This window comes from Stereum hirsutum (assembly GCF_000264905.1).
Source record: "Stereum hirsutum FP-91666 SS1 unplaced genomic scaffold STEHIscaffold_20, whole genome shotgun sequence".
NCBI classification, from domain to species: Eukaryota; Fungi; Basidiomycota; class Agaricomycetes; order Russulales; family Stereaceae; genus Stereum; species Stereum hirsutum.
The window spans coordinates 176692-199707 of NW_006763150.1; the positions used below are offsets into that span (position 1 = coordinate 176692).

The following is a 23016-nucleotide window of genomic DNA, read 5'->3' on the forward strand; positions in this document are numbered from 1 at the left end:
GCACGAACTATCTTCGAGAGACAACTCATGCCCTTCCAGCGGACAAGTGGAGAAAATGCACGATCCTCCTTCAACGGTCATAGACCGTCCAGGCGAGGATGCGCATGTCTTCATATGTTGGCTTGAAGGTCTGAAGCTCCAGCAGTTGTTCCAGTCCTTGAACTGGATGCCGATGGCTCCAGACCTTTCTTGTTCTTGCGCCTTGGGCGCTTGGCCTGACGCTCCGCTGATGCAGATGTCGACGATGACCCGATGCCGTTGTCGTCGTCGATCTCGTCCGAGCGCCTCTTCTTTCGTCGGCTGCCTCCGCTTGACGATGTTGACGCTTCCCCTGCTCCCTCAGATTCATCAGCCCATCCCGTGAAAGCGATCTGCGCTTGACACGCCTCCGTGGTCAGTGGTCTCACGAATTCTTCGAGCTGGATGATAGTAGGATAATTGCTCTGGACATGCGTCCCAGCATCTGCGTCGGAGAATGGAGGGGGATGGACGTGCTGCTCGGGGATGAGACCATTCGCGTCATGGCTGCAGTTGTCTTCGATGCTCAAAGCATCGTGCCCTCGATTCTGACCGTTGAAGGCGCTGCTTCCACTGCGATGGTCGATCGTCGTGAGTCCTCGTGGGGGTGTGTAGTAGCCTCGGGCAATTTGGCGATCAGAGGGCACGTAGCCATCACGCCAGGGGTACTGTTCTTCGACGTGAGCGGGTGTATCGACATTGCCAGACGTTTGGTCTAGGCGAGTTGCATAGTCTGCTATGTCGTTGTGGCACGCAATGGTCAATGTAAATTTCCAATGGCAACGTATAATAGGGACGCACCTTGTCCCCCAGACCCACCTACGCTTGTCGGGTCCGTAGAACGGATAGGAACATGATCCGTCTGATGGACGCGTCTCCGCCCATCGACCTGGTCTTGTCCACGGTGGCCAGAGTTGTTCTCTGAGGCCGAATGCGATTCTATGTCGTGTACAGTGGCACCGGCAGTGTTCTCCCCAATGTATGGGATACCATGGGTTTCGGCCATGTGGTGATAGGGCTGATCCTCGCAATTGCTCGGTGTATCGACATAGGTAGAAGTCTGCTGCATCTATTGGTCAGTTCTGGGCCGCATGACACCTTGGCACGCAGGAGGGCACTGACCTCTTGAAGCTCATCGCCCTGACGGTACGCATCCTTCTATATGCCATGGTCAGTTCTCGAAGTGCAGACAATTTCCCAAGCACCGGAGACGAACCTGCGCTGCCTCCGTTGTAGTACGAGTGCCAACCGTGTCTCTCGCACGGTGTTGGCCATAGGCCCCGTTCATCTGATGCCCCTTTCAGCGCCATTAGCTGCGGGCGAAATATCGACAGGGACACTATGCGTACCCCAGGGCCAGACATCCCGTCTGCCAATATTTGGCTGATCCCAGATGCGAGGAAGATTCTCAGACATAGAAGGAGCTGAGAATAACGCCGAGTGAGCCCTCACCTCCTTCCGCCGTTGTCAGAACACTTACTGGGGGCATGTAACACCAAAGACCCGGAATACACATCTCTAACCGCCTCACCATGTTTTCTTCCCTCGCCCCCATCAGCCGAAGGAGGTGGTTCGCCATCGCCCGGAGGGGTGGACTCAGCTGAACGATCTCGTTGTTGAGACGAGTGGCGAAGTTGACGATGATGGATGGCTGCAGGTCGATGGACGACTGCAGAGTGTGGAGACCGTTCTTGAGGATCGGTCTGGTTTTATCGGCACTCGTGGTGCTCTGGGGAGTGGACGTCGAAGGGGGCGGAGAGCACGAGCGTCGATCCTCAACGCGGGCCCTGTGAGTTTTTGACGAGGTTTGCTGTATATCTGTACATTACATTATTGATTGGGATCGATTTTGAACATCGTAAGTGTATTTCCCTACCTCTCACACGCTGAAGTGCTTCGTGTTTGCTTGAGACCGCCGCATGGATGTTGCGTTGAGGGTTGTGCAGCCCCTTATGGCTCTGCACGGGATAGCGTGGGTCCCTCGGACCATCAAGATGGTCCCCTGCACTTGAGGACGTCAGTTGGTGACGCGTGTTACTGTTCATTGTGATATACTAGAAATTGGGGGGTTGTTTGAGTTGTGGTGTTGGTGTCTGAGCGGAAGGTGGGAAAGACGAATGTCGTGTTCGTGTTGGCTTCGACGGCACGGAGTCAAATTTGTGGCTCGTGTCAGGAGTGGCGTGTGACTCGTACATATCGCACGCCACAACCCTCTACCATGGGCCATACTACTTCCGATGCTCCCAACGGAAGATGCACCCCGCGTCACCTCTAAGCTCGAATGTAGGGATGTAGGACTTACCGAAAGAGTACCAAGACTATAGGTGTTCCCGTTGGGGTGACAAGGTGAGTTGATATCATACTGGAACGAGATGAGACTCATGGGACGCCGCGCTTGCCGGGTGGAGGGAGGTCCTACGAAAATAAGAGATATCGGCACAGAGTTTGGACGCATTTCATGGTCTTATACATCGTATGTTCCTCTTTGTTCTTTCTATATAGTTTGTGACGCGACCGATGCTTTCTTCTACTGTCACAGGCGATGCAAAGGACCACTCTCTGTGGTACGTATATATGTTACTATAGGTGAAAGCGTGTTCACCTATTGTGTGTTGCTAATAGATCACAGACATCTCATTCGCGCAAAAATCAGTTGTCGTTGATGATTTCAGAGCACCAAAAATGTGTGTAGGCTACACAATCCGCGTGACAACTACAGCCAGCCCTTGAAACCCGGCGCTCTCAGACCCGACAGTGAGTACTTGCCATCAGGCTGCTCGAATACGTTGTCCATTCTTACGATGTGTCATCAACAGAAGTAACAGACTCGCATACCAATATCATACCGTTGTCAGGAAGCTGCCCACTTCTGCCAAATACCTCTTTTGCTCTTCGAACATAACCACATGACTACTTTTATCGAACCGCACCCACTTCACCTTTGGAATCTTCTCCACAAAATCGCGAATCCCCGCCCACTGCACTTCATCGTCGATTCCGTTCGTCACGAGGGTTGGGCAAGCGATCTGGTCCACGATGTCGACGACTGACCAGTTCTTTAGCGTTGCGTTGCATACAAAAGCCTCACGTCCACACCTGTAGATTAAGTTGAGCATCGCATACTTATTCGAAGTGGAGATCGAGTCAAACTCACATATGGTCGGTGACAGTCATATCCTCTGCCATCAGCGCTAGGGAGTCGAGCAACTGTTGTGGCCAGGGATCAAGCTTGCACAGGTGTTTCTTGTTGAAAAGAGCCATCGCCTCTTCGTACTCCTCGCTCTCCAAAAGCCCATCTCTCTCACATCTCTTCACAGTTTCCCTCATACCCCCTGGAAAAGCTTCCAACAGCTCGTTCATACACTCCATCCAAAGGTCTACGGAGGCTGGACTGCTCGATAGAATGAGTGCTTTCAGCCCCGGAGGGCGTCGGGCAGCGGCATAGTTCGAGCCGAGCATTCCTCCCCACGAATGACCGATGAGCGAGAAGTTGTCGGATATACCAAAATGATGTATAAGGTTATCGAGCTCATCCATGAAGAGATCAACAGTCCAGAAAGAAGAGGGCTTTTCACGCAGATGAGAGGAGTTGCCGACGCCAATTTGGTCGTAGAAGATGACGGGGATATTGTGAGAGGTGGAGAGGGCTTCGAGTGGGTACATGTACGGGTTAGGTATGCCTGGACCGCCGTGTAGTACGACGAGGGGACGTATGCCAGAGGTAAGGTCACCAACGACCCTGTACCATGTTTTGAATGTTTCGTCTCCGACCTGGAAAGGGATGCGTCCTGTGGACTCGATCATTATACTAATAGTGGGAGACGTAGATTGAAGTGCGATGACCGGGTATTTATCCGTTGAGAATGATCCTTGTCTCACGGGTATATGGTGAGTGAATCTTCGTCATCTTTTACGAGCGTCTTCCTTCCTTGTTCTTCGTCTGTCTTCTTCGGCGTCGGCGGTGTGATTGGAGTTTCATCGAAGCCTCTCGGCATCGAGGCATAGGTTCACGCTTGACGGATTTTGCGATACTCTCGTCACCTGTCTGTTCTTATCACGGTAGAGATGATTTATAGCGATTGAAAGAATTTTCACATAGTCGAGGTGTCCCAATTCTGTATTGGAAGGTATACGAACAACCGTTTCCGTCCCACGCACTTCGAGATCTCTCTCACGTAAGTATCCCATTATCGTGATATACTTTTGTGTTGGTCCAATCTGTGTCTCGTACTTTGAAGAAAGCGCTCTATGGCTTTCCATCGCATGTCAATCTCTGCTTCGAAAACAGCCATGGACTTGTCGCACGTTCAAGCTGTTATTCAGACATTTGAGAAGAAGCGGCATATGTAAGCAGAGGCGCCAGGCGGTATAGCACTTTTCATTCACCGTGTTCACGAGTTGTCCTTCATTATGATATGCCCATAGTATCTTCCAGCTCTGGTGACTAAAATCACTACTTAGGTTCTCCGAACAAAACTATGGCTTTGCGTGTGATCTATCGAGATCAATTGAGAGCTAGCTTCGTCCCATCGTCTACTGAAGCTCCAAATACCGGTTCTCCGTCCAGGACAACAATATCTGACATGAATGAGTACCTTACCTGTCTAATTTTCGGCCGTTTCGGGCTTGCGAAGATCAGAGAACGTCGGGAACGCAATGTACACGAGTCTGAGAGTGCTCAACTGAATCTGCGGAACCGATGTGCTCGTATAAGTATAAGGAATCTTCCGGAACTCGTTGTGGACGAGGAGGTAGAAATTGGGAGTTGAAAAGGTTGTGTCGACGGTGGCCTTACTTTCGCATACGAGCCTAGCAGTCGACCGAGAGTTTCGGAAACTTCGTCAAATACGGAGAGTTTGAACGGGGTAGGGCAGCGTCAAGAATCGGTGATTGCGCATCGAGAACAATGACGATCGGTTGTTAGTATTCGATCAAGATATAGCTGCAAATACACATTTCAGAATGGAAAGAATCAGGGCTCAGAGCGATGAAGGTGATGGTGAAGGAAAGGAAGGAAGGTTGGTATGGATTTCGTGTGGCGCCGGCGTGGCACACTATTTGATCCGTTGAACACAGCCACCGGCCGTAACGGATTTACAGCTCAAAGACAGGTCGAAGAATGCTGTCGTCTACTCGAAGATATCTTGGGTATATGTCCCTCTCTCTGCAACATCACAAGCGTTTCGCGGATATTTCTCTAGGTCACCTTCTAGGTGGTGCCTCTTCTATTTTTTTCCCTCAGTTTTTCCTCGGATCGCTGGAATCCACGTCGCGAAGTTCGGACCACCGGGACCGCACACCAACCGGGTGCCTACCAAAAGGGCGGCGACGTTGTACTTATCGAAGACACAAGACACCATGCTTCTCAATTTTATAGGCTTTTTTCGCTATATGCCCATCGATTGTCTGGGATGAACTAAACGAGCGATAGGGGCGGAATGGACTCGGGAAAGGAAAAGGCACGAGACGGCAGTATATAAACTGGTGAGCTATTCACTCCTAACACCCTATTTCTCTTCATCGACATCCCGGCAGCGGGTATGACCTCCACATAACATACCTCTCGGTTCTTAGAACGCGCGTATGCTGGTATGGGAAGGGTCGAAGGGACCAGAGAGGTACGTGTATTCAATCCCCTAATGAGCGCTCATTTCGTTGAACGGTATCCGGTCGATAATAGGCCACGAAATCTCAAATAGAGAATGAGGGATGAAAGATCAAGTTTAAGAAGAAAGTTTGACCCCGGTAGTCCTTCGAGGTGTGCATATCCCGTTGCAGATCAAAGCGTGTACCACGACGGTCGGACGAATGGTCGTGTTTAGGAGGAATCAAAAGTCATCGTGCGAGATCTATACAGAAGAACTTGGAAGAGACACATTCGGAGAGAAAAAGTAAGGTGAGTGAGAAACGAATCTGAGAAATCGAACCAATAGAAACTGTCCCATAATTTCCGTCCACCACCCACAGCCCGTCACGCCCCGTCGCCTACATCACACCGCCCTACTCAACATCGTCTCCATCTCCCCCACTTCAATCCTCCACCACAATCCGTTACCCCACCACCCTTCGACGGATGTATCCCCTCCTTGACGCTATCGGGCACGAACTATCTTCGAGAGACAACTCATGCCCTTCGAGCGGACAAGTGGAGAAAATGCACGATCCTCCTTCTTCGACGGCTATAGACCGTCGAGGCGAGGATGCGCATGTATTTACTTGTTAGTTGGAAGGTCTGAAGCTCCAGCAGTTGTTCCAGTCCTTGAACTGGATGCCGATGGCTTCAGACCCTTCGCGTTGTTGCGCCGTGGGCGCTTGGGTCGCGACGCAGACGCAGACGACGCACCGACGCCGTCGTCGTCGATCTGGTCCGAACCCCTCTTTCGGCTGGCCCCGCTTGATGAGCCCGGTGTTGGTTCTTGTTCGTAGGCCCATCCTGTGATACGAATTCGGTCCTGAGCGTCTTCCACGGTCAGTGGATCGGGGAGCCGTTCCTCTAACTGGATAATGACGGGCGTGTTGCGGCCAGCCTGCCTCTCATCGTCCGTGAGCAGACTCGAATGACGGATGTAGTCCTGCGCGTTGGAGCTGGGGCCGTTATCGATGCTGTCGCTTGTCCTCATGGACGCGTTCCGGCTGGTGATGGAACCTTGATCGGCGTTCACGCCAGTTGGCAGAAGACGTTGCGGATGAGCTTGGTGCGGGAGTTGAGATTGGTGCGGGGCTTGAACGATCTGACCACCAGGCGATTCATACGAGCCGTGCGACTGGGCCTGTTGCGCTGCGTGGGGGCGAGCACGAACACTGCTAAATGACGGGGATGGGGTATTTTCCGGGCCTTCGCAGTTCTCCGGGGTGTTGACGTAGACGAAGTTTTTCTATGTGCATCAGTTAGTTCTGGATCGTAACAGAATTTGGTGCTCGAAAGGGGGCTGACCTCTCGGAGCTCGTCGCCCTGGCGGTCCATGTTGTGCTATAGGCCCTGGTCAGTCTCCGAAGTAAAGATCTCAAGGAATAAAGACGAACTTGTGTGGCCTTGCGCCTTGGTGCATAAGCATGAGTGCCAACTATCTCCCCCTCATGATCCCGGCGACCGGCCTCGTCCTTTGGAGGCGCCTGAAAATTCTATTAATTCTATTAATTGACGTTGCCAATAAAGTCTCGACAGGACCACTGTGCGTACCCCTGCACCAGAGCCCCCAACGTCCAATCTCTGGTCGCTCCTGGACCCAAGGAATATCCTCAGCCAGAGGAGCAGCTGCAAATAACGTTGAGTGAGTTCTCACGATCCTCCGTCATCGCCAGCACAAAGTACTCACCGGGGGCATATATACCCACAGGTACGGAATGTGCATTTCTAGCCGCCTTAAACTCTCTTCTTTCCTTGCACCCATCAGGCGCAGGAGGTAATTGGCCATCGCCTGGAGTGGCGGACTCAGCCGAACGATGTCGCTATTAAGGCGGGTGGCGATGCTGACGATGACAGATGGTTGAATAGTGGAGGAGGACTGTGTATTATCGGCCCCGTTCTGGGATGTCCCGGAGTGGACAGTCCTACTCTGCAAGCCAGATGCCGAAGGTGGAGGAGAATGGTGCTGTCCGCGGGGTGCATTGGATGGATGCGCTCCATCCGAACGCGATGCAACACTGACGGCCCTGCTGGCCTCGATGCTGTTGGAGTAGGGGCGATGGGTCCGATTGTGAGGCAGTGTCCTTTTAGAAGTTGTACTGCTTGAAGTACGGGGTCGGTTGCTGTCCTCGCCGGGCGGATGACGATCCCCAACACGGGCGTCGTGGATTGTCGACGAGGTTTGTGGTTCATCTGGAACTTGAAGTTCGATTTTGGATTGGGATCGAGTTCTATCATTGGGAAAGTATACGCTTACCTCCCACACGCTGATCTGCTTTGGCATCCCTCGAAACCGTCGCGTGAATCCTCCCAGGGTTGTGTAGAGCCATGAGGGGTTGAAAAGGATGATCTGTGTTGGAGCTCGTCGGACCAACACAATGATCCCCTGGACCCGAGGACGGCAGTTGGCAACGCGTCGTGTTCATTGTTATATACTGAAAATTGAAAGGATGTTTGAGTTATGGTGTCGGTGTCTGAGCGGATGGTGGTAAAAACAAATGTTGTGTTCGTGTTCGGCTCGGCACGGCCGTGGCTTGTGTCAGGAGTGGCGTGTGACTTGTACATATCCCACGCCACAATCCTCTACCAAGGGCCACATCCCCCTCCCGATGCTCCCGACTGAGGATACACCCTGCATCACATCTGAGCTCCATTGTTAGGATGAAAACTCACCCATGGTAATTTAAGACTATAGGTGTTCCCATTGGGGTAACAAGGTGAGTTGATAGAAGTGAACATAGGCCATGCTGGCGTAAGATGAGACTCATCGGACGCCGTGCTTGCTGGGTAAAGGCAGGAGAGGTCCTATGGAATACGAGATACCAGTACAGACAGTGGTCGCATTACATGGTTTTATATGTCGCAAGTTCCTTTTTATTCTGTCTATATGGTTGCTGACGCGGCCGATCCTTTCTTCTACCACCTTTTGTGGCGCGTATACGCGTTACTATAGGTGAACACACTTTCAACAATGGGTTGACAAGAAACCACAGAAGTTTTCTCGTGCAAAAAAGGTCGTCGCTAATTATTTCAGAGCGCAAAAAGATGTGTATTTACAAAAGAGAAGTCCCAAACGCTGTTCACAAAGGGAGCATTGTTCTTTCAAGACAACGAACATATTCTATGGAGACACTACACTTTTTGCACTCCGTGTATCATCCAATCTCTTGCCCAGCAGTCCGGTACACCACCCTTCAACAACTCAGGAAACGACAATCTCTCCCATACCCACTCCTTCCGCATCCTTCCTGTTCCACTGCCACCACCACTGCTTTCTCCCCCACTATTGCCTCCTCCTCCTCCTCCGTCATCACCATCCTTCTTCTCCTCAGCCGCAGCCCCACGTACCAGCTTCATCTTCCCTAAGAACAAAGTCTCCGACTTCACCCTACTCGAACCGAGCACATGATACAAAGACGAAGGTAAAGACGGAGAAATATCGTCATCGTCACGGACAGCACGGAGGACCCACCCTGAGTCTATAAACGTTTTCAGTCCTGTATCCCATATGCCTTGTGCGTAGTACGCCTGGAGCTCCTCTAGGTATGGTAAACCTTTCCGATTGTCCCCAGCGGAAGCGCTACACACATTCCGGTCAACGTCAGGATAACACATCGGAAAGTAAGAAGACGTAGGCGAAGATGAAGGAGTACGATTCGGGTTCATCAACATATAAGGATCGACGCCTCTAAACCTCGGAAACGGAAACCACGCAAAGACTTGTTCGTCGAGCCTAAAGAGAACAAGAACGAACTGGAGATAATCAACGCCTGTCTGCGTTTTGATACTCGCTTTGAGAGCATCGTATAGTGGCTTCCGCACAGATAACGCATGGAACTCATCAGCAGCGAGCGTAGACTCCTCGCCAGTGACCTCGGGGTTGGTGACCCGACGGACAGCGCCCTTCGCCAACCGGAATGCTGTCGACTGATGATCCCCCACTCCTGATTCTTCCCCAACTCCTTCGTGCCTGTGTGATAAGTCACTAGCACCTCCCAATCTCATACAAAGATCAAAACAGAAAAATGTCGAATCGTAGTCGAAGGACGATTCGCCACCTTGACAGCATATGCCGAGAAAGAGAGCGGTTTGGAATGAGTATTGGTGCTCGGATACGAAGGTTGTGAGGAGCGTGGCTTGAGCGGGGCTGAGGGTAGGTTTTGGGACGTTCGTGCTAGCGTCGTGAGTGGATATGTGCGATGCTTGAGGACTGCCAGTGGAGGAGATGCTAGGCATGACGGAAGTGGCAGATGAGAGTTCGGTGGAAGATGGTATCATGGAGACGATGTCATCTGGGAGAGGTCGAGGAGGGACCTCAAGCTCAGCGAGGGTGCGATCCTGAAGGTCTTGAAGTTCGATACGCAGGCGAGCACGACGGGAGCGAGGAAGGTTTCGAAGTCGAGTGGCCCCGACAGGTTCATGGGTCTGATGCTCCGGAGTTGCTCGGAGAGGTTGGGATTCACGAGTAGATGATCCTTTTGTGTCGGAGTTGGGCTGCCGTGGTGTCGTTGGCCGACGAAGGGGTCTGAGAGTCGCGCACACTTTTCTAGATTCAGAGGTACCGAAGTAATGTGGCGTCAGTCAACAACGTTCACGACGCACTGCAGAGATACTAGGATAGTCCAAGACAAGAGAGTGAGCGTACTGGTGATCTCTCCAATCTTTCCTCTGGCAAGTCTTGTCGCAGTATCGTATATGACAAGCACTGCATACACCAAAGTTGTCTCCGTACTCAGACCTCTTCGTACAGCCTGGACGGGAACAAGGCGATGGTGACCTCTCGCGCTTGCACCCTCGGATTTGAGTATCATCCTCTGCCATTTCCGGACGTTTAGTAGTAAGGGGTGGCATCCAACGAGGGATGAAGAGGAAGGACGAGAGACCGACGCACTGTACGAGAAGTGAACTTTCCGTAGGACTATATATAAAAGTAAGAAATAGAGTGGAGTCCATACAGCTATACATATGATTGGTCGTGATGTTGATGAGAACCACGGCGGCGATCCGGGAAGCTATTCTATTATGGGTCCGCACGACCTCAAGCCTCGTCGCAGATCCTACCGATCTTCCAGGGGATAGTCCCTTTGGGGATAAGTACTGTAAAGAAACCTATGAGCGTGTGGTCCGAGGGCTGAAGGGACCGTCATATATATGTGGATCTGAGACAGCGACGAGGAATAGTTTACAGTATATGCATTCACAGGAAAGTATGCAGAGGTTCCCGCAAGAGGACATCTTACCGGGCTGGTCAAGGTTACTGGACTAAGCGATACGGCCACATCGGATTCGATGTTTACTAGCAATGGCTTGCGATGAAGGCACTTCAAAGTAATGAAGGGCAGAATGAGCAGAGCAGCCACGAAAACAGGAAGAGAGGAAAGCCCAAACCGTGACAGAGCCCTTCACGACGCGCTACAAAGACGTCGTGCGCAAAAATTACCGATCATCCACTTACTGAATGGCCAACGTGGGGATCGAACCCAAGACCTTCGCGTTATTAGCACGACGCTCTAACCAGCTGAGCTAGTCGGCCGGTACAACGGCGCTTTTTAGTACTGTAGTATCATGACCACATCGGCCCGACTCATCAACTTCACCCTCTTTAATTCCTGTCCCCAAAAATGTCTGCGATGCATCGCTCATCCGTCATTATCTGGTTCTTGACACGTTCTGTCACAGCACAAACAGACCAACCTGACCATTTCACTCACATAGCCATTCTGGAACATGAGAAGCATGGCACTTTCGTTAGCAACTCACATCAAGATCTTATGCTGTGCAAGTTCCGCGTCCTCGTCCGTCCTCGCCGTCAATGAACTGCCGTTCCATCGTTCTCTCTCATAGCTCTGCCTTGACATGCGTTGAGGCACAATCAGCGGGACCGTGTCGGATTTCTATATCTATAAAGGCGGCAACCTTGGCATCCAGGTTGCCCGAGACCGTATTCGCGTTCTTTGCTGGTCAACCCTTTCTCGTTCTCTCCCTCTTTCTCTTTCTTCCTAGGCTGGCCCTTGTTTTGCTTGATTTTCTCGACGTTCTTTCTTCGTGTCCAGTCTCTACTCAAGTCTCTTCTTCTGCCTGCCTTCGGCCTCACGCCCAGACTTCACGATGCTCTCTCCATCCGTCTTGATCCAGATCCTTGTGCTCCTTGCACCTGCCGTTGTCTCTGTCCCTCTCTCTGATCGCTCCTCTGGCAACTCTGCATCAACAACAGCCGTATCGAACGCTACGATCGATGATGATTTCGTTCGACCCGCTCAATTCTCGAGAATCGCATACTGCTCAAGCGCGGCGGTAGAGGCGTGGAATTGTGGGGCGCCGTGTCAAGCATTGGGGATGAATGGAGTTACGCCATTGGTCGTAGGTGGTGGTACGTGATAGTTAAATTCCCTTAGTCTTGGAATTGTGCTGAATTCTACTCGGATGGGATTGCGCGGCTGATGTATGTAGATGGTGGTCAGACACCTCGATGTACGTCCCCCCTTCCTTTAATCCTCCTCTTCCCTCATGCTCAACGCCCATCCATACTCTCCAAAACACTGTATCCAGTCTTCGTTTCACATGACAACAAAACGCAAAGCATCGTCGTAGCCCATCAAGGCACAGACTCTTCCAACGTGTAAGAACCTAACTACCCCCCTCGCTCCTATCTTTTGCTCGCTTCCTGCCTTCGCTCCCGTCTGATTTTCTGATCCCATCCAGATTGTCGATCATAAACGACGCAGAATTTCTTGATGTCGGGATCAATACCACGCTATTCCCCAATGCTGGATGTACGTCCGCCTAGCCATCTTCACACATCCGTCTCCTAACCGCTCCCGATCCACATACTGCCTCGTCCTGTTTGTTTCCCACACTCTCACTCGCCCATTCACCCACAAACGCACCTTCCTATTCTATCCTCGTCAGCGAACGTCTCCGTCCACGATGGCTTCGGCAAAGCCCAAGCCCGAACCGCCCAAACAATCCTCTCAACCGTCCAATCCGGCCTCTCGACCTACAACGTCTCCAAAGTCCTAATCACCGGCCACTCCCTCGGTGCGGCCATCGCGACGATGGACGCCGTGATGTTGAGGATGCAGTTGCCTACTTCTGTGGAGATGAATACAGTTGTGTTTGGAGCACCGAGGGGAGGGAATGAGGCGTGGGCGGATTTGGTCGATGCTACGGTAAGACACAAGTTTGCTACATCTTTCCATCGATGGGCGGCATCTGATGCACTGGCTGGGTGCTTCGCTGTATATAGCTCGGCGGTAACTTCACCTACATCACCCACAAAGACGACCCCGTCCCGCTCGTTCCGCCCCAATTCCTAGGCTACGTCCATCCCTCGGGTGAAGTCCATATCGTAGCCACGGACGACGCAAGCGGAAACGCGACACAGACTATTTCATGTCCGGGTAGGGAGAACGAGAACTGTAGCGATGGTAACAGTTTGTTGGCGAGCAGTGTCTCTGATCATCTAGGTAAGTTGTTCCCTTTTTTTTGTCCTTACGAGGCGAGGCGGTCTCTGGGTACGGGAATGAGAATGCAATGCTGATGGAGTTGCAACATATAGGACCGTACTTCGCGAATGTTTCGATGAGCGGGTCGTCCTGCCCTCTCTAGATGCACACTGTGCCACCATCATCGACCCTCCGTAGACGAACTTACGATACCACGTATACGACTTCATCTCATTCTCTCCCTACCCTATATCCGACTGTGAGCGGGTTGTGGACGATCGGACTTGAATTGGACTTTGAAGCACTGGAACGGACAGCTCGCTGTCCGGTCGCATGTATTTATTCTTTCTCATCTATATTTTTTATACCAGGGGGCCTCGATACCAACCGCTGAGTATCCCCGTTCGTCCGCAATTAGAACGGAGGACATTGATTATGGGCTGGACAAAGGTCTCTTGAATCCTAAAAACATGCCGAGGGTTCGAGGATGGGGATTTGTGTGGCGTCGTGTGTCAATGTGAGAGGTGCACGACGCGTTGCTAAGTTTATACGTCCGCTCCACTCCTATATCCGTTCAATCGTTCTAAACTTCTGGAGAGACAGCTCCCTCGATTGTTGATAAGACAGCGTCTCGATCTTTGAGTCTGGATTTCGAGACTAAAGACAGCGGTACTGGCTATATGAACCCTTGACACTTTCGGTAACAGCAAAATCTGAGCACCTTTCCCTCGCCCACGAAGTAAGTCGACGTCTTGTTCTCCAGAACCACCCTCAACTTACAGTAATAATCTACATGTGGCAATTTTTCTAGCCAGCTTTTCAACTCCACCAAGTTTATAAGAGTTGTGTATCATGTCGGTAAGCCGAGAGACGATTCGTTTCCCATTCTTGTTGATATAATCTCTTCAATTCATAGCTTTCCACCAGTCTCATCACTGTAGCCACGTCGGATCCCATCGTGAATCAGAGTCGCCTCACCATTTACAACGATGTGGGACGTGAGGCCCTTTACGCAGTCGTAACTACCCAGCTCGTCGACATTCGCCACGAAGAAATCGCATCGTGGTCGAACTCCAGTGACTCTGAGCAGAAGTACAAGCATGAATACAAGGACTTCAGCATGTTCAGAGTCACGAAGGGAGAGGAGGTTAGCACCAGAATCAACCTTGCAACGGGCGTATTCACAGGGCTTACAATTCACGGAGAGCATTCTCAAATAAGGTTTAGTCGAGAGGAGGCGACAGGGTCGATAACTGGAACGGTCGAAGTAGCCGTCGCTCCCCACAGGGACCTCTACCTCTACCAGAGAAAGTATACCTTCCTGGTTAAAGTCACCTACATTCTCGATGGATGGGGCAAATTGTGCGATGTGGGGTCGTTGGGAGGATTTCATATTCAGGAGTCGATTTGTGATGTAGAGATTTACACGAGGGAGTGGTTCACACGATCTACCCCGTTGATCGAGACGAGGAGTGAGGCTTTCGAAGGACAGGCGAAGACAGGTCTCGCGGGCATGACTTGCAAGTTTGAGGATCTTACGGAGAAGGCTAGGGATACGATGAGGAGCATGGGGATCGATGGGAGGATCGGGGCCGGATGTCATACGTGAGGGTGTTCATGTCTACTATGAGACTTCCCACAAACCGAACCATCATATCCTGATGACTGACACGGATATTTCATAGATAACTCACTAGAAATTTCGAGATGAAGCTCCTTCAAGTTGCGGGTCTACCATTGAGCGATGGAGTCTGGGAAGGCCCGGTTTTTCCAGTGTCTCGTTCTTTGTCTCTTTGCGTCGACGGTGAAAGCAACGAATAAAGACGAGAAGTTCTCTTGTGCAGAAAGTTTACCAAATATAGCTCCACAGCTCCTTTGTCTCGTATGGTCTCAAATTGGACAACAAAGTGTGTTGCTGTAGCAGTAAGTCTCTCAAGATATACCAAGTATATGTTCCTTTCGAACGCATGGAGGCTTTGATGCCTTTGCCCGAATCGAGGTCTAACAAAATACGGCCTTTGAAATCGCCTCTTCGAGCGGACTAAAGCGTCGAGAGCATTCAAGTAGACATAGGGAAGGTAAAAGCAACCTGGGTAGCAAGAAAATATAAGAACCTGATGTCCATCGACTTCCTCCAAAGCACCTCCAGACTATCACCTCAATACCTCCTCTAATCCACCACCCATTGAACTTGCCGCCGACGTCCCTCGCCACCAATTGGTTGACAAAAAATGGCCTCCAACCACTCTTGCCTCCGATCCCCCGTCTGCGACCGCAATGGGAACACCTGTAGTCTTATTACGACCGTGTTGAAAGTGCGGAATGGTCGTCTCGCGGCTTGACGCGCTCCAGAAGCATCAAAGGGCGGGTACTGCGGGGGTAGGTCCAGGCGGAATAGCGAATTCGGGGGCAGAGTTGCGAAAGAGTCGCCTGTAGACGTCGACGAGTGTGACGTCGACAAGAATAGGTACAGTCCTCTACCTTCCCGGTGACACCAGTCCAGTCGCTTATACCGATAGGTGCAAACTCTTCACTTTCAGCCTGCAAGAAGAGAAGGCAAAGTACAGCGATAAGAAGCACAAGACAACATCGTAGAGCACTCTGATGTAAGTTGCTGTGAGCCTTTCTTTCACCGTTTCTAGCAGACACTTAGTCCATCTATGCATCTCCTATGTATACAGCGTTCCGCTCAGCTGTGGGTCCCACCACGCCCGGCAACACCCTACCCTGATCCCCGACCGCTTAGCAAGGAAAATTATCTCCTTCCACTGAAGAGGAGACTTGGTACGGACGACCTTGAAGTTGAAGATCAGGTTAGTAACGACGAGGAGACAGCGCCGGCCCCTAAGAGGCAGCGTCTTTTTGACGAGACGACCTTCACCCCCTCGAGCACGGCGAACAGGAACCTGTCGGCTTCTTCGCCCCCGCGGAGTACGTTAAGCAGGGACCCCTCGATGCCCCCATCCCCGCGTATGAAAACGTCAAGCAGGAACCCATCGACGCCCTCATCCCCACGTACAGCAGGAGCCAGCCTATGCATCGTTCTTGGTCCACGTGCAACCACAGGGAATCTTAAATCCCTATATGTACGTTCCTCTTCGACCTCCGTGTACGAGCATGCCAAGGAGGAACCTGTCGACGCCGTGATCCCCAATAACAGCCATGTTCAGCAAAAGCCAGCCTATGCACCGTTCCAGGTGCAGGTGCGACCACAGGTAGTCCTCCATCCATACATGTACGTCCCACTCCTGCGCGGCGAGTCGCGGGTCATCCGCAGGGTACGTGTGGAGTGGGAAATGCCCGTCAAGTATGAGGAGGACTCCGACACGAAGGATGAGAGGCCCATCAAGCCACTCCCAAGGAGAGTGGAGCGCGTGCGTGTCAAGGAGGAGGACACAGATCCTAGCCCTAGGTCTCTCACATTCAGTGGGCCATCAAGTGGGGATGATGTCCCGCCCGTACCGGTGAGATTGATACCAGCAATCTGACTCGTCGTCGTTGCTTGCTAACCAAACCACTCGATTATAGGCTCGAAGGCTAGTACCCTACGAAAGCTCGGACGACGAGTCTGAAGAAGACGATAGCCACTTGTCGCCGACAAGGGGCTCACAATCGAACGTCATATATGATCCAGAGGAAATCGAGAGACAGCTCGAAATGTTGCCACTGTCCGTGGAGGAGCAGGCGCGGCAAGATGCCGAGGCTCACGCAGAACTGTACGGTCATAGCCCGCGTGGCGACCTTCCTCTTCGCCTGCGCTCTGGCTCTATGGCCGCGAAAACACACGCTGAGGGTACTTCGTCATCGGATAATACCCCAGGAATATCCCCCCCTCTACACCGAACGTTTACACAAACACTCACCTCTGGCTATTAACGACAAACTCGGAAGAAGCTCCTTAGGCTGAGCTACCCCGTATAGCCCCTCATCGACACTATCAATCCCCTACATCTTATCCACCATCATCGTCCGACGATGGAGATGGATCGTAATCATGGTCCGTGGGTTATCATGTCTAGAAGAGACAGAGGAGTGGAGGGCAAGAAGGGCGAAGGTCATGGCATCAGGTTCGGACTTGGCCTCCATGAAGATTGGTGGGAGGACGGAGGATGGTGGCAGATACGCCTCCGTTCTGGACAGATTCGAGTCCCGGCACTGGAAGCTCAAGCGCGCCGACTTTCGTTTCTCCTGACGAGCCGCCCAGGAAAAAACCTCGTACTACCAAGTCGCCCACAAAGCCGCGCACGGTGTCGCCCCGGAAGAAAAAGGCGGTGAAGCCTCTTGCATCCGCATCTGCTCCCGTTGTAGCACCTCCCTCGCCGTATAAGAAGACATATGCGCGCCCCGCGGGCACTCGTTCGAGCGGGCGCTGTCGAAGAACAGAAGAAGATAGTCAAGACCAATGGGAAGGCGAGAGTGGATGATGGGTACAAGTTGTCCGGCCACGATAGCTGGATATCGCTGGGACAGAATTCATCACCATATCAAAACAAAACAACTGGGAGCTCCAATGATGGCGAAGGGCCATCAACTACAGCAGCCCAGACACTTTCATTCGGACGTGGTGAAGAGTAGACGTGCTTCCGACGGGAGATACTAAACCGCGTGCTGGATCGAAGTGAAGGGGGTAGGAAGTGTGGAGCGGGAAGGAACTCGAGAGAGAATGGTGACGACTGCGTCTACTACTATAGAGGTTGGGATTTAGTTTAGATGAAGTACTCTAGGTGGGGGACAATGTATCGTGTTCGTCGGCGCGTGATCTTGGTTCAACTCACCTCCATCTTTCCCATTTCGTCTCTTCTCGGCGGGTATCGTCCTTGGTAGGATGTTTTTACGATCGCGAGCCTGCGCGCTTCTGGTCGAAATGATTAGGAGATTCCTTCGATGTCTTGATTCGCGTCTCTATCTGCAAGTCTCTGTGGCACTGACATCATTGCGGTTCGAATGGACGAACGAGCGGTCAGCGGCGAGGTGTCTGACCAAGGAATGAACGCACGTACCTTGCCAGCTACGACATCTCATTCGATTCATTCGTATACATCCAGTGGCGCACCTCGACGATAGGGTGGTTTTAACTTGGAAGAGCAAGTCGAACAGGGAAGGCAAGGCTCACCGCGCCGTTTACCTCCTCTTTTGTAACAACGCCCCCTAGGGCTCTGTTAGGTATTTTATCGATACATTGTGGCCTTTCTAACATATGGACCAAGACGCAGGCCTACCGGTCACATTCCCATACGAAAGTCCTGTCGATGGATCTGGACGATCCCCAGAATCAGCTCCCTGCGCAAAAGATGTGGTCGTTTTGTTACAAGAGTATCGAGGTTAGACCTAAGCATAGCCCATCCCCGTCCTTGCGAAAGTTCGACAGATAAATTGAACAGCATGAGAGTGGAGGAAGGAAGGAGACGCTTGGTGGCGCAGCCTGGCGCAGCTGCCATTGCTTTTCTCCGTCGGCGTTACCACGATGGCGCCGGATTGTGGCGTCATTCTGAGTGGCCCTAGACAAATAAACATGATCATTTTCTGGAATTTTCTTCTGTGTCGTCGGTCCTGTTTGACGCGAGTACGTATCGTACTATTATTCAGAGAACAGCTCGTTGCCCAAGTTTCGTACGCTTTTTCAACACAAAGCGATGAGGATATCTATGTAGCTATCGAACTACGGGCGCAGACGCAAACTCTGAATCAGGTCGTTGGTTTCCACCTCACCGACAGAGCTCATCATCCCTCTCATTGTATGATCTCGTCTACTGGCCTTTCTCAATCATCCAGGTATTCTGGCTCTTCCATGTTCAAAGAAACCCCCGCGTCGGCTCTATATCCGAGTCCTTCACCTGGAAGCTTTATATATCTCCATTCTCTATCCTTTCCCCCATGCAGAACTCTCTCCCCGCTCTTTCTCCCGCTCCGACTATGGTGTTGCGGTCCGATCATCGACCGTCGAGTTGGTCGGACCATAGGAAAGCTACGCCACCCGACCCCTTCGGCGCCGCAACGATTTAGAAGCGATCAGCGCACTAGTGATTTCCTTGTTCCGTGCATCCTGTCAATCCATACCGCTCAGTCTCTATCAATCTCAACATAGCGACCGTGACGCCCAGCAGCCCAGGCTCTTGTTGCCCCACCTTTCCCCATCTACGCTTTCGCGTCGGTTTTCTGAATGAGATGGGCCCATACATACGGATGGAGTTACCAAAAATCGGAGAACCAATTCCTCCGATTCTCGTTGAAAACGCTCAAGTTCAGAGAGGTTCTGGACCAAGTACCGTAGGTATCGACTTCTGCGCTGCTCAGTCCGAACAAACTCTCTCCTGGATGCTTCCCCGTAAGAACGACGTGACTCGATCCTTCTTTTCGTCTCGTCGTAACCGTCTCGTCCAAGTCTGGATGATTTATTTTCGCTACGCATATATGCATGTATGCGCACGGCGGGGATTCGAAGTTCGGGATTCGCAGCTTCGAGCTCGCTTCGAACCAACATGTTGCTCCCGACGACGACGACGGCGACGATACCTCGTGCAGTCCCATGGAAGGCGAAAAAGAGCAAAAAGGAAACACAAGGAGACATATTGTTGGCTGTCCTAGAGAAATGGAATTCGTTGTTATTTGGGACGGGACACATCTGTTCGTGACTGAGATTTATTGGTGGGACGTGGGTACGTGGATAGACGTATTCAGAGAGAAATTGCCGGACTGGACATCGGAGGTTTGAAATGCACGGAGGACGCAGTGGCGAAGATAGGGTCGGAATGTGATATATGCCTCAGGGATCCAGACGTGGGGCGAATGACAAGAACCGAGAAAAATGGGCAAAACTGAAGTGGAGAGTCGAATCGGATGGGAGCTCCTATCCGCCCGACAGGGAGCTCCGAGCGCTCCAGTTCGTTTTTATACTCATCTGGGGTCATATTGGGGATTAGACCTAAAGGGAATACGTTAGGATTATAGTTACAAGCAACTTTTAGACGAGAGGTGGCGTAAGAAATGAAAAGATTACAGACTCACGATGGAGAAATGACCATGGATCATGTCCGGAGGACGAGTTCGATGACCGGACGAAGGCATGAACGGAAAAAAAGCGGCCTGGCACTTCACGAAAGGCTTCCGAATATTCCGGTCCACAAAGCATCAAGTATAGCAAAGAGAGAAAACGAATAATCGCGTGATAATTAAGGTCCGTGCGCGTACGGTTTGTCCCGCGTGGTGCCAGTCCAGCTCGCCGGTTGAAGATCTCGAGACTTTCCGCGAAGGTCTGTCGTCGGAAGCAAAACAGTGTATGCTTTTGTGGGCAGGATCGTCTCGAGTGAAATAACCCACATCGCATCATGAGGCTGTGAAACGACCAGGAGGACGTGTTGAATGCTGCGTAAATTACTACTCAAACACTACGTACTGATTGACTATAAGTCGAGGACATCAGCTATACCATGTGCTGACAAGGCGCTCTTCGCAAGCTTCACAGGAGGGTGCAAAGTAGGAGCTTTCCAAGCACCGACATCGTGCAGTGGGAAGTCTACGCCAGGGCGAAAAAAGGCGTGGTTGTCAGCGTGCATCCGGGTTTGCCAGGTGAGAGATATCTCATCACCACTGGGAACGAGGGCCACAAGACACTGCGCCCTTGGAGGCCCTTGGCCATATCACAGTGGAATGTTACTGTGCAGTCTGCCAACCACGTCGACGGTTGGCAAGTACATTGCCCAAGGCGGTATGACGATCGTAACGAGGCTATGCGACATCATCAGCGACGAGGACGACGAGGACGCAGCATCGTGAAGAACGAGCAGAGATCTGGAGCACAAGAAATCTGGAGAAGATATAGGCGACTGCATGGACAGTGCACAGCTGACTGGAGTCAAAGTGGTGTATCATGAGACCCTAGTTGCCCATGGAGATCTATAGCATGTTGACTAGCCCGAGTCGAAGGTGGCACTGTGGCGACGTCGACGACGTCCAAGTGAGACGACCGCCCACTGGTAGTAGTGGATAGCATAGAGTAGATAAAGACAGAAGGAGTCCAGGGACCTACAGTGAAACACATTGGGGACAAATAAACCTCCTGAATATGCCCGATGTGGCGATACAAGCGGAGATTGTGGGCGTGGGGTTTGGCCCGAGCGGTTGGCGACCGAGGACTGCGTTGCCAGGGCGCGCCGTCGCGACTGCCAAACGCGTCATGAAACAAATGCGCCAACCGTGCGTCACCACGTGCCCGCCGCTGGGACCGCACCGCGCATAAATATATAAAGTCGCGCCCTTTTTTGCGCGGTCTCTCGTGCTTTTCCCCTCCGACCACTACGTTCCCGCCTCTGCTCAGCATTGACCGCGACGACGACGACGCGCAACGATTAAACTAGCATACTGTTACTACCAAATATTTAGCCTATAGCTGCTTTGCTTCTACCGGTGCCTCGCCCCCAACGCACGGATCAGAACAAGCCCTCGTGCGGACCGCCCATATCGCTGCATAAAACTGCATCGAGCAACACACGCACACGCCACTTCCACTTGCGGCCAAACTTCAACTTGCATCAAACACTCCCACACCGCCTCCTCTATAAAACCCTCTTCTCTGCTTCTAAGACCACCGTTCACCCCAACTCGAACTCGACCAACGACTATGGCAGCTACAACTCAGCGCGGCGCATACTCCTCCATCTTTGCCTCGGGCCTCCTTGCTACTCCTCGTGCCCACTCCAACTCTCCACCTCCCTCGGTGTCGCCCATGTCCGTCGACCTCACTATGGACTCGACCCCAACTCGCCCGTCGCCCAACCACACTCCCACCGCATCCACTTCTTCCTCTCTCACTCCCACCCCCACCAGCACAACAAGCGACGTGTTCGGCGAAGTCATCAACCGTTCCCGTTCATCTAGCACCGCAAGCACCGCTTCCTCAGTCACCAACACCAATGCCAATGGTCCTCCGCGTTTCCGTCGTCGCAGGAGCAGCCTTACCGTTCAGACCACGGCCATGGGCAACATCAAGTCTCCCTTGAACAATGCGGGCGCCGCGTTGCAGAGGACGGCTATCGCAATGATGAGCCCTTCAGGTACGCGGTCGAGGAGTGGGACCGTTAGCAGCGATGTTGCTGCGATGACGCTCTCGGAGCCTCCGGCGTCAGCAGATTCCACGCTGAAAGGAAGGGGCAGGAGTGGCAGCTTGGGCGACGCGCTTCGGTATGTCTGTCTTCCCTTCGTTCCTTCCATTGTACCTCCCTTTGTCTTTTGGACGGTGCCACGCGCACCGCTACCCCTTGATTCGCATGCTTATTGTTTTTGCACTGTCGGTTCGAATTCACAGCTCAAGGCGCAACGTCCGTCAAGCCCGTCCTCCGCCTCCGTCCGCTCCCCTCCCGGCTCTTCCCCCTCTCCCACCCCTGCCACCGATGTCCTCTCACCAGCCTACCGTCTCCCACTCTCATGATATCTCCCACTCGCCTTCGCACTCTTATCCACTTCCTATTCGCCGGCCCTCTGTCAGTCGATCACTCACGTCTGAATCTTTTGGGTCTTTTGGGTCTGGTGGGATTGAGAATAGGATGATGGCGTGAGGGATGGAGGCGTGAATTTTAGGGGAGTTGGGGGCTGCACGTTGTCCAGGCCGCGCTATGCTATGCTATGCTACGTTGTCCTTGTGGTCCGTAGGGTTTAGCGTCGCTGGCCGGCGCCGATGTCTATGTGGTTTGATGATCCGCTTTTTCTTCGCCTTTTTCTCGCTCTTCCGGTTGCTTGTCGGTGTCTTTCGACCTTGATGGTGACTTTTCGATCGTTGACGATGCATTCTGCTGTTTCATGTTTCGTGTTAGATGAACTTTTTGCCACTACTAATCCATGTATACCTTGACTTGGTATACCTTCTCATCTTTATATATACCGTGCTTCTTCATCTTCATCGCCTCTTTTCACATCCGCATCTTTTTCCCATTA

At 52.1% G+C, this 23016-nt stretch overlaps 7 protein-coding genes and 1 non-coding gene across 8 annotated transcripts; 4 read left to right on the top strand and 4 right to left on the bottom strand.

The window, feature by feature from the left end:
- Window positions 1–2858: 2858 nt before the first annotated feature.
- On the bottom strand, window positions 2859–3822 carry STEHIDRAFT_68304 (proline-specific peptidase; the record flags this gene model as incomplete). Its single annotated transcript, XM_007310338.1, has 2 exons — window positions 2859–3114; window positions 3173–3822. 2 exons carry the CDS (start codon window positions 3820–3822, stop codon window positions 2859–2861), a joined length of 906 nt encoding a protein of 301 aa, XP_007310400.1.
- Window positions 3823–6167: 2345 nt separating this feature from the next.
- Window positions 6168–6754, bottom strand: STEHIDRAFT_125882 (uncharacterized protein). Its single transcript, XM_007310385.1, has one exon. It carries the CDS (start codon window positions 6636–6638, stop codon window positions 6231–6233), a length of 408 nt encoding a protein of 135 aa, XP_007310447.1. The 5' UTR covers window positions 6639–6754; the 3' UTR covers window positions 6168–6230.
- Window positions 6755–8776: 2022 nt separating this feature from the next.
- STEHIDRAFT_115775 (uncharacterized protein) lies at window positions 8777–10455 on the bottom strand (the record flags this gene model as incomplete). Its single annotated transcript, XM_007310386.1, has 2 exons — window positions 8777–10190; window positions 10247–10455. The coding sequence occupies 2 exons, from the start codon at window positions 10453–10455 to the stop codon at window positions 8777–8779; spliced, it is 1623 nt and encodes a 540-aa protein (XP_007310448.1).
- Window positions 10456–11103: 648 nt separating this feature from the next.
- Window positions 11104–11177, bottom strand: STEHIDRAFT_t287. The gene has a single exon. It is a non-coding gene; the product is annotated as a tRNA-Ile (tRNA).
- Window positions 11178–11584: 407 nt separating this feature from the next.
- STEHIDRAFT_105358 (alpha/beta-hydrolase) lies at window positions 11585–13645 on the top strand. Its single transcript, XM_007310387.1, has 7 exons — window positions 11585–12014; window positions 12095–12115; window positions 12194–12263; window positions 12347–12417; window positions 12554–12813; window positions 12891–13110; window positions 13203–13645. The coding sequence occupies exons 1-7, from the start codon at window positions 11753–11755 to the stop codon at window positions 13250–13252; spliced, it is 954 nt and encodes a 317-aa protein (XP_007310449.1). The 5' UTR covers window positions 11585–11752; the 3' UTR covers window positions 13253–13645.
- A 296-nt stretch (window positions 13646–13941) lies between these two features.
- On the top strand, window positions 13942–14698 carry STEHIDRAFT_162727 (uncharacterized protein; the record flags this gene model as incomplete). Its single annotated transcript, XM_007310388.1, has 2 exons — window positions 13942–13947; window positions 14006–14698. 2 exons carry the CDS (start codon window positions 13942–13944, stop codon window positions 14696–14698), a joined length of 699 nt encoding a protein of 232 aa, XP_007310450.1.
- Window positions 14699–15411: 713 nt separating this feature from the next.
- STEHIDRAFT_115777 (uncharacterized protein) lies at window positions 15412–17664 on the top strand (the record flags this gene model as incomplete). Its single annotated transcript, XM_007310389.1, has 5 exons — window positions 15412–15468; window positions 15771–16553; window positions 16618–16882; window positions 17230–17360; window positions 17398–17664. The coding sequence occupies 5 exons, from the start codon at window positions 15412–15414 to the stop codon at window positions 17662–17664; spliced, it is 1503 nt and encodes a 500-aa protein (XP_007310451.1).
- Window positions 17665–21706: 4042 nt separating this feature from the next.
- On the top strand, window positions 21707–22640 carry STEHIDRAFT_135228 (uncharacterized protein; the record flags this gene model as incomplete). Its single annotated transcript, XM_007310390.1, has 2 exons — window positions 21707–22266; window positions 22391–22640. The coding sequence occupies 2 exons, from the start codon at window positions 21707–21709 to the stop codon at window positions 22638–22640; spliced, it is 810 nt and encodes a 269-aa protein (XP_007310452.1).
- Between the last annotated feature and the right edge of the window lie 376 nt (window positions 22641–23016).